We start from the raw sequence: 9033 nt of genomic DNA, 5'->3' as shown, positions 1-9033 counted from the left end.
TACCGAAAGGGAGCCCCATCTAACGAAGTAAGTCCACAAATTAGTCAGCAAGTGCCTAACCTGACATCACGGATCACGCAAAATCTGTTCAGAACAGACATGGCTTTTGTTCACATTTGGTTTACTTGACACTTCACGTTGTGTGCTTGAACTGGTATCTAAGTTCAAACTAGTAACCCTCCCAGACTCTGCTTGGGCAGTAGTATATTTCTGACCAAGCGTCTCGTCTGGCGTAGTGGTATTAGTTGGTTACATACAGTAGTTCCATTTCTACCAGTTTATTAGTGGAAACTGTCAAAATCTTATTGCAGCTCTTGAGATTACAAATGGCAAGCAGTTGAGACTTTCAGCAGTAAGTATAGGTGATACACAATTTCAATGTTCAACCATTCTTTTAATACCACATGCTTTCCAAAGCGTAAAAATACAAAGCTAACTTAGTACGAGCGACATTGAATTACCATTAAAACCGTAAAACTTCTAAAATATTTTACTATTTTAAAAACCTTAAAGTTCAACCATTAAAATATTTCATTTGCTTGATCTGCTTTAGAAAGCAGTATGTGTTTAGTCGCCCTAAGTGACGATACATGTTCAGAGCCGTTACAGGACGTTGTTCGTTCAGTTTCCAATGCAGATATTTAGTTCGCGGCCGTTAAGCATCTTCTTCCAAGTCAGTTGGTAGTACAACTTCTGCTGAATTTCTGATTACCAGAACCACTTTCCCGTAGTTCTCTCGTGTGCAAAGTTGGGTCATAGCATCCTGCACCTGGAAGTACACCACGTAGTTGAGGTTGCATGAACAAATTTAAAAAAAGAATAATTAAAAGTCTAAACTTACCCTTCCAAAAGGTAGAACGTTATGTGCTCTAGGCGATATTGTTCCTTGAGAGCGAAGTTCGAATATCTCTGTCAGTACTGACTGCATTTTTTCTCGATCTGTCTCCAGCAATTTTCCGATGTTCAGTCCCGTCATGGTGTATGCTCTCCTGATCACATCTGAAGAACAGAACGCTTTGGCATCCCAAGATGGTCTCAGTAAACCCCATACAGAATTACCCGGGTATGTAGCTGAACTGTTAGATCCTGAAATCATGATAAGGGTTGTCACATTGTTTACTGGGGATTATTGCCGATTCTTGTACAGACACTTTATGCTAGCGGAAAAAAAAGCGACCACCATTTGTTGAAGACTCAGTGTCTGTTATATAAAAAAGATGTGCTACCTTGCATAATGTGAAAGACTAACCTGTACAGTGAACTAAGGGATTAGCTTCTCTAGTTTCCATTTCCAACATTTTATAGGAAGACAAACGTATCGACAATTCTTAACCAAAATTCCAAACACCGACTACGCAATGTCGTACTTATGTAAATGGACTGCTGGGGGAAGGGGGGGGGGAGAGAAGACAAATGGCTTTACGGCTATGTAAGAGTATTGACTTAAGTTTTAGGTTATTCTGCGCGCCTTTATAATGTACAATTTTAAACAATGCCAAATCGTTTTTAGGGTACTACTATGTAACGCACTTATATTGAAATTCTTGCGTTTTATGTTGTCACAATACTAGCACCAGAACGCTCCGTTTAGTCCGAATCCTCTCTCGTAAGTAGTTTATTATACGTATGATATTTTGTTACTGACTAAAGCTGACAACAGAATGTATTCATGTATTCATGTATTGATTTGTGAAGTGAAAATATCGTTCGGGGCGATTGCTGGTTTAGCAGAAAATTTGTTTTTATGGAGTAACTTCTTTTCAACAAGACACGTTATCCGATTCAGATTTTGTCCACAGAGACAGACACTGGAACCAGCGGAAGCCAATTTTTCACCTAACCGACGGATCTAGTAGCTGTACGGACGGCGCTCTTCACTTAGAGTTCTTTAACATTTCAGCACAATGTCATGAAATTTCGACTACGCAAATTAAAGACTCGTACCCTAAAGCTATACTGGTTAACGGTTGTATCAATGCAATAAACGTTACTCGTAACTAAGATTAGACAAATTTACTGTGGACATTACAGCATACTACCGAACATTGTTACTTCATTTGGTTTCACAGGTGGAAGCCTGTAGGTGTAGGCATGTATTTTTTTTACGCCAAACAAGTATAAATGTAGAACGTCATATTCTCCTGACTGTCAGTGCTTGCATATTCCTCCCTCACAATCATGTTCCGAACATGAAGACGCTTCATACGAACCCAAACTCGATACAATAAAATAAATGATGTATGAATTCATGTAAACGATATGCAATTGACAAGTGAGTGCACCGTGGTTGAAATACTGGAGGCTGGCATGCACACATACATTCCAGACACGACAGTCACAGAGGCTTTTAGTTCGGGAGAGGGGCCACACAGCGGGATGCCAGGCCCTTCAGAGGACGACCCAGCCCAGGTCAGCCGGTGACCGCACGTAGCGGATAGCGTGAGCCCGAGTGGAAATGGGGGGGGGGGGGAACGACGAAGTGTTCGGCTTAAAAGCAAATTCTGCTACTTTGTGTGGGTGCAGCCAGCCTGCAAATTCTTTACAAATAGCACGCCGTTTCAGAGGTTTTCACAGGGAGACAGCAAACGCCAAAGGTACTAGTTTCCGGATTGGTCGCCTTAAACGAAACTTAATTCTCCCGTTTTAGAAGAGCAATGCTGATTGGCAGATGATATTTCTGACGCCTTGAGCTGAAGGAATAATGGAAGAGACCGAAAGATAAATCCCTTCACGTCTGGTGTGGAGAGGCGCAGTTCCGTTGTCGCTCTTCGAGCGAGAGTCACATAACGAGAGCGTGCGCGCTCGTACGTGTACTCTAAAGAGCGAGGAACAAGTCTCTCCTCAGTACCTCAATGGGAGAGCACCTCTGTTGAGAGCTAATCAAAGGGCGATTCTATATTGAGTCCTTGCGATTAAGCGTTTTCCACTGTGTTGGCCGACACTTGTGTGGTGTGAATGGACTGAGTTATAGTTAAACGCCTGCGAGCGAAATTGAGTGGCATCATGGTGGACTGGTTATCTGTCCAGTGTACCACGCCAGTAGTTAGACTAGAGGCGAATAGGAGTCTTTGACTTCATGAAGGCATAGGGAAGGTTTTATTGGCGGAGGTCAATCCAGATAGATCGAGAGTTACCTTATTTGTCAGCAGCGAGCGGTGCAGACTGCAGTCATCTCGCAGTTTACGGTATTGTGTGCTACAGCTATTGCGAGCCCCATATTTCCTCCACAACAGTACACTTCACTGCATTTCACACGCGAGAGCCTTTATCATACGTAGCAACATTCTCAAGGATAATTATTCAAGTTGAGTAGGATTGCCTCTCAGCCATTCTGCCAAGTTAACTACCATCTTCAACTCTGTAGAAATGTCATTAGCGAATCGTATCCTTGAAAAGTAGCTTCGCATTCCGAAAAGAACCAGGATACAACTTGTTCAATTCACAACTAAAGGTGTCATTGTGATTTTTCAGAATTTTTGCAAAATAACTTCCGTTTGTTTCATGTTTTTCTTACACTAACTAGCACTATTCCAGTACCCAAGTATCCCACTAGTTACGTAATAAATTTTGTGAATTTTTATGTCATTTCCTTACAGTGGACTACTCCAGGAGATATTTATCGCTGAAAGTTATCCAGGCATTTCTCTTTGGAACGTTAGGGGCGTCTGTCTGACTTCTGTAGTAGTGTAGGTGTGGAAATTGCATCTTGCAGGAGCCACAGGGTAAAGGGTACATCTCAGATTAATCCATTGCGCAGAATAACAGATCAACCCCACACCCCTCAGATAAAATAACTTCATATCAACAAGAAGATTAAGAGCATTTAATTTGTGTAGGAAGTTCAAATACTCAATGGTACATCTATGCGAAAAATTCGCTTTATTTAACACTAATGATACTCACCAATATTAATCAACTTTCCGCAAGGCTTCAGCATTTCTACGCACTTGTCGATATCTGATCCACCGTTAGAGTTTATCACGATGTCTACACCGTACGGATTGAGGTCCAAAACTCGCTGGGCATAGTTGTCACTGTGGCTGTAAGTTCGGTTTGCTCCTAGATTCCGTAATTGTTCGTGCTTTACTTCCGATGCCGTTCCCAGAATTCTAACGCGGGGAACAGTTTGAGCGAGCTGCAGGACTGCAGTGCCCACGCCACCTGTAAAGGAGGAACCGTTAACATGCTTTGGCAGCAGCTGAAGTATTTGGTATGGACTTAATATTACTGATATTAACATATTTCGTGTGGTATGGGCCGCACAATTCAGCTGAAGGAGAATGAAGCATTGACACGTAACTGTTAGTATTTCGTTAGGTTGAAGCGTAAGTTCATGGAATTTTCTTTGCGTTTTGGTAATCCTCTTGCTATGGACTAATTTTTGGATTAGCAGTTTTCATTCGTAGTTCACTGTTCCTAGGTTTCTATGTAGTTATTTTGTCATCTGGAGGTGAGTAGGTGCGTACGCCAGAAAATGGAGTGCCAAGTGAAGAAATCTTCACATTCCCTGTCTACTGTGAGTTCAGTGAAGGGAAGACACCAGCGGAGGTAGCTAGAAACATCTGCGTCGTGTGTGCAGACAGAGCCATTGGACAGGGCACGTCAAGAAATTTGATACTCGTGTTTAAGATAGTTCTGACAGAATTCGCATCTCCACGATCTTCGTTGTTCGATACTGTAAACGCATAGATCCACAATGATCTTTGCTAGTATACTCGAAAACTCAACTGTTACTAACTGATTATTCCACCAACATGCGAGACCGACATGCAGTGGGTAAGGTTCAGAAGTAGAGTGTTTGGGTACCGGATGCTCTAAATCGACGTCACAAGAATCAGTCGGTGGCCATACGTCCGTATCTCCTTGCTCGTTATCATTTGGCTCGAGAACACCGACTATTCCTGTGTGTTATAGTTACAGGCGACTCGAAATGGTGCCTTTATGCTAACGTAAGGAGAAGGAATGGTTAGACTCTAAACAGTAACTTCCCGTTCGAAGACCATAGAAGATAACGTCGTGTACCCGGTGGCGGAGCGACAATGTCGTGTACTACGAATTGTTTCTCTGAAGTGCAACCATCACTGCTGAAGTTTATTGCAAACAACTGCTACGTCTTGCAGACGCAGTCCAGGAACGACCAACAAGACATTGTTAAGTATTTCTGTACCACCTTAAAGCCTGCCCACACCCACATGCCGCTAGACTGTGGAACAACGTCCCTTCAAATGACAACTCGATGATGCCTGAAAGGGACAGGCCAATTGTGACAAGCTTTTTAAAATAAGGCCTTTCGTTGAAATGTCGAATAAAAGGTTTGCGCAGTGGTATCTTTATCAGGAAGTAGCAAATGGTGAGTCAATAGTGAAATTTAAAGCAGAAGCTGAATTATGTAATACATAAGGGACAAGCTTGTGAAAAGCTGCTATAAAATATGGATGCTGTGTGATGAATCTGCTTATAACTTTAAGCTCCGAATTTATAGTGGAAGATTAGCTACAGGGAAGTCTTAAGTGGGACTGGTTGTACGGGTAGTAACAGAGTTACGTTAAGAACCTTATGGCATAAATCGTATTGTTTATATGGATAATTTCACATCTTTTAATCTTTTTGTCCTACTGTATTCCCAGAAAACTTTTGCAGTTGGAACTGAACCGTACACGTTAATTCCTCACAAAACTGAAGGAAGATAGAAAGAGGGGACTGACAGCCAAGTCAGCAATCATGGTGTAGCATTTTACAAGTGGACGGACAAACGAGCTGTGGATCTGATCGCTAGTATGTATGATCCTAGTGACACCACAAGTGTAAACAGGAAGGGAAAAGATGGGTCAACTACTGTAGTGTCATGTCCCCGTGTATTGAGTGACTAAGAGGAGCATGAATTTTGTTGACAATTTGGATCGTCTGAAAAGAGACTAAGGTTGTGATCGTAGAAGTAATAAATGGTGGCATGGGCTTTTTTCACTTTGATGTGTGAAGTGAATGGGGTTATAGACAAAGAAATTGAAATGGAAAAATTGACGAATAAAGACATCAGAAGAGAAGCGTACGAAGGATCGCCTGCCAAGGCAAATATCCATTGCAGTGGGCTTAGTCAAAAAGGTAAAAGCGTAGCTATCAGTGAAGATAAACCACATGTGGATAAACAGATCAGACTGGAAAGCAGTGCACATCAGCCAAAACAAGCCACATCAAGAAGATGTGCGGTATGCAGCACACGTTCTGTTCCTGTTAGAACAGTGGATGTGTTTATGCAATGTGTGTATGAAAACGCGAAACTTACTTTCGAACATTGCATTCTCATGATGTATTTCTGAGTTGTTTGTGTAAATAACTTCCCAAGAAAACTGCTCAAAAATTTACTTTTCAAAATTTCTCAACAAGTAACTAAAGACTATTATGGGTCGTGGTTAACATAGGTAACCACAGTTTACTTGACTAATTATAAAGCAAAATATTGTATCATTTTATTAAAATAATTTTTTCTGGTAAAAATGTCTTATTTTGTCAAATCACGTGTTCTCATTTTAAACAATTTCCTGCCCCTCAGAGTCGGAACAATGTGTGGTTAACATCGATAACCTCTGCCACTGAAAGAGTTAAGGAAATCCGTGCATGCACGCTCAACTTAATTTGGACCGCGTAGTGCAGTTACATTCTGTTAGTCTCAATCTAGACTAGTGACGTAATTAAATACAGCGGATGAATTTGGGAAATTCATGTCGGACGGGCCAAGGAGTACTTTTTAGTACGTATTTTAAGCGTTGAGGAAATTTACCTCCGATGGATTGCATGAATACAATTTGCGTTGTCTTGAGTTTGCCGATTTCGAATAAACACATGTGCGCCACTAGGAAGTTAAGCCCGAGGCAAACTGCGTGGCAAAGATTAATGTTGCCTGGTATCTTGAAGCAGTACTTTTTCTGCACATGGACCATTTCGCGGAAAAGACCACCTTGCATCTGCAGGCAAAGAACTTTCTCTCCAACCTGAAACAGGACTTCTGTAAGCACTTTTGTCAGTTTGGTAACTGATCAGTTTATGGTTTCAGTCTCACCTTAAATTCTGTCGCTTCACTTCCTGTTCGTGTCACAATTCCAGCACATTCACTGCCCATGATCACAGGAAAAGAATTACTTTTAATTATGCCCAGTCGCAAGTAGTTGTCTGTGAAATTCATACCACAGTAGTGGACTTCCACTTCAACGTGATCTTCTTGAAGACGAAGAGGAATTGGTGTATCTTCGACCTGCAGACATTTATTAAATGGCATTTCGTAAGTGATAGGAACTAATTGTTAACTACTACATGATTTCTGTAATGCAAATTCATTTACAGTGTGATTCTCTCCCTTAACACTGTACACCTGTTTTATGACCGACAGCTTTACTGCTCAGTTACATCTTTCGTCGTCTTTTAGGTCTGCATACTTGCACAAACCTGTGAGCCTCTTCCATCTGTCTAATAATGGCCTACTCTGAAAAAGGTGACAAACGATTTTGAACGAGAAGAGGAAATGAGAATGCTTAAAGGATTGTTCAAGTTGTAAAGGAACCCCAAAAAGTCTAACTGAATTAGTGATCTACGTACTTTCAAATTAAGGAAGTTCAGTAGCCCACTTTCAGACTAGGGATTTCTGAATGGCAATACGTAGCAGAACTACTACAGTATCTACCTAAATTCAACGTAGACTGCCACCATCGGTTACCAAATGTGACGTCTTCGTATGTGAATTTCGCACAGCGCTCTGAACAAAATTTAGTGAAAGGTTAAGTTTCAAGCAGCGCCGTGATGATATTTTTAGCATTACATTGAAGAAACGTGTACGTCTACTGTATCAAAATGGGCGTCTTAATATGGGTATGCTCACATTGATGAGCATGATCGTTAATCAATTTATTATACATCACACCCTAGGCACTACGAGGAAAGGGCTAACGACAGTTAACTAAATATATATTGTCAGCCAATGCTGTTTAATGACGTAGGAATTTATCGCATAGAACGGATCAGACTCTGGAATTAAATTTTTTTCGTACATTACACTTAATTTGTGTATGATTATGCAACTTACGTCTACTTTTTGAATTCCGCCATGCCCTGTCAAGATAACAGATTTCACCAGGCGGGTCGGTTCTGTACACTGCATCTGGAAAAAAAAAGCGAGCAAAGTGAGATACTATTGTTTCCTTCGTCTATTTTTATCATGTGTTTTTGTTCTGTTTTTGCGTTAGCATGAAAACTGTGATAGCGTACAATATTTAAAAATTGTGCTCTTAAAATATGAAGTTTTCTTTGCAGCTGCAGAGAATACCTTTCGTCGCTAGAGGTGCTTAGTCTGAATTACGAAAGTGGCTACATCTACATCTACATTTATACTCCGCAAGCCACCCAACGATGTGTGGCGGAGGGCACTTTACGTGCCACTGTCATTACCTCCCTTTCCTGTTCCAGTCGCGTATGGAACGCGGGAAGAACGACTGTCTGAAAGCCTCTGTGCGCGCTCTAATCTCGCTAATTTTACATTCGTGTTCTCCTCGGGAGGTATAAGTAGGGGGAAGCAATATATTCGATACCTCATCCAGAAACGCACCCTCTCGAAACCTGGCGAGCAAGCTACACCGCGATGCAGAGCGCCTCTCTTGCCGTCTGCCACTTGAGTTTGTTAAACATCTTCGTAACGCTATCACGGTTACCAAATAACCCTGTGACGAAACGCGCCGCTCTTCTTTGGATCTTCTCTATCTCCTCCGTCAACCCGATCTGGTACGGATCCCACACTGATGAGCAATACTCAAGTATAGGTCGAACGAGTGTTTTGTAAGCCACCTCCTTTGTTGATAGACTACATTTTCTAAAGACTCTCCCAATGAATCTCAACCTGGTACCCGCCTTACCAACAATTAATTTTATATGATCATTCCACTTCAAATCGTTCCGCACGCATACTCCCAGATATTTTACAGAAGTAACTGCTACCAGTGTTTGTTCCGCTATCATATAATCACACAATAAAGGATCCTTTCTATGTAT

The 9033-nt window shown here is 41.5% G+C and overlaps 1 protein-coding gene across 1 annotated transcript in view; it reads right to left on the bottom strand.

Annotated features, from left to right (window-relative positions):
• Positions 1-477: 477 nt before the first annotated feature.
• LOC126188308 (synaptic vesicle membrane protein VAT-1 homolog) overlaps positions 478-9033 on the bottom strand; it is a 33769-nt gene continuing 25213 nt past the window's right edge. The window contains exons 3-8 of the mRNA XM_049929901.1: positions 8075-8149; positions 7058-7249; positions 6779-6989; positions 3904-4161; positions 842-1086; positions 478-769 (exon numbers count right to left, since the gene is read on the bottom strand). Of these exons, the coding sequence (XP_049785858.1) occupies positions 656-769; positions 842-1086; positions 3904-4161; positions 6779-6989; positions 7058-7249; positions 8075-8149 (1095 nt within the window). The 3' untranslated portion in view covers positions 478-655. The remainder of the gene's footprint in view (positions 770-841; positions 1087-3903; positions 4162-6778; positions 6990-7057; positions 7250-8074; positions 8150-9033) is intronic.

The sequence above is a fragment of the Schistocerca cancellata genome, chromosome 5 (genome assembly GCF_023864275.1).
Source record: "Schistocerca cancellata isolate TAMUIC-IGC-003103 chromosome 5, iqSchCanc2.1, whole genome shotgun sequence".
Lineage (NCBI taxonomy): Eukaryota > Metazoa > Arthropoda > Insecta > Orthoptera > Acrididae > Schistocerca > Schistocerca cancellata.
This window is presented reverse-complemented; position numbering and strand designations above follow the sequence as displayed.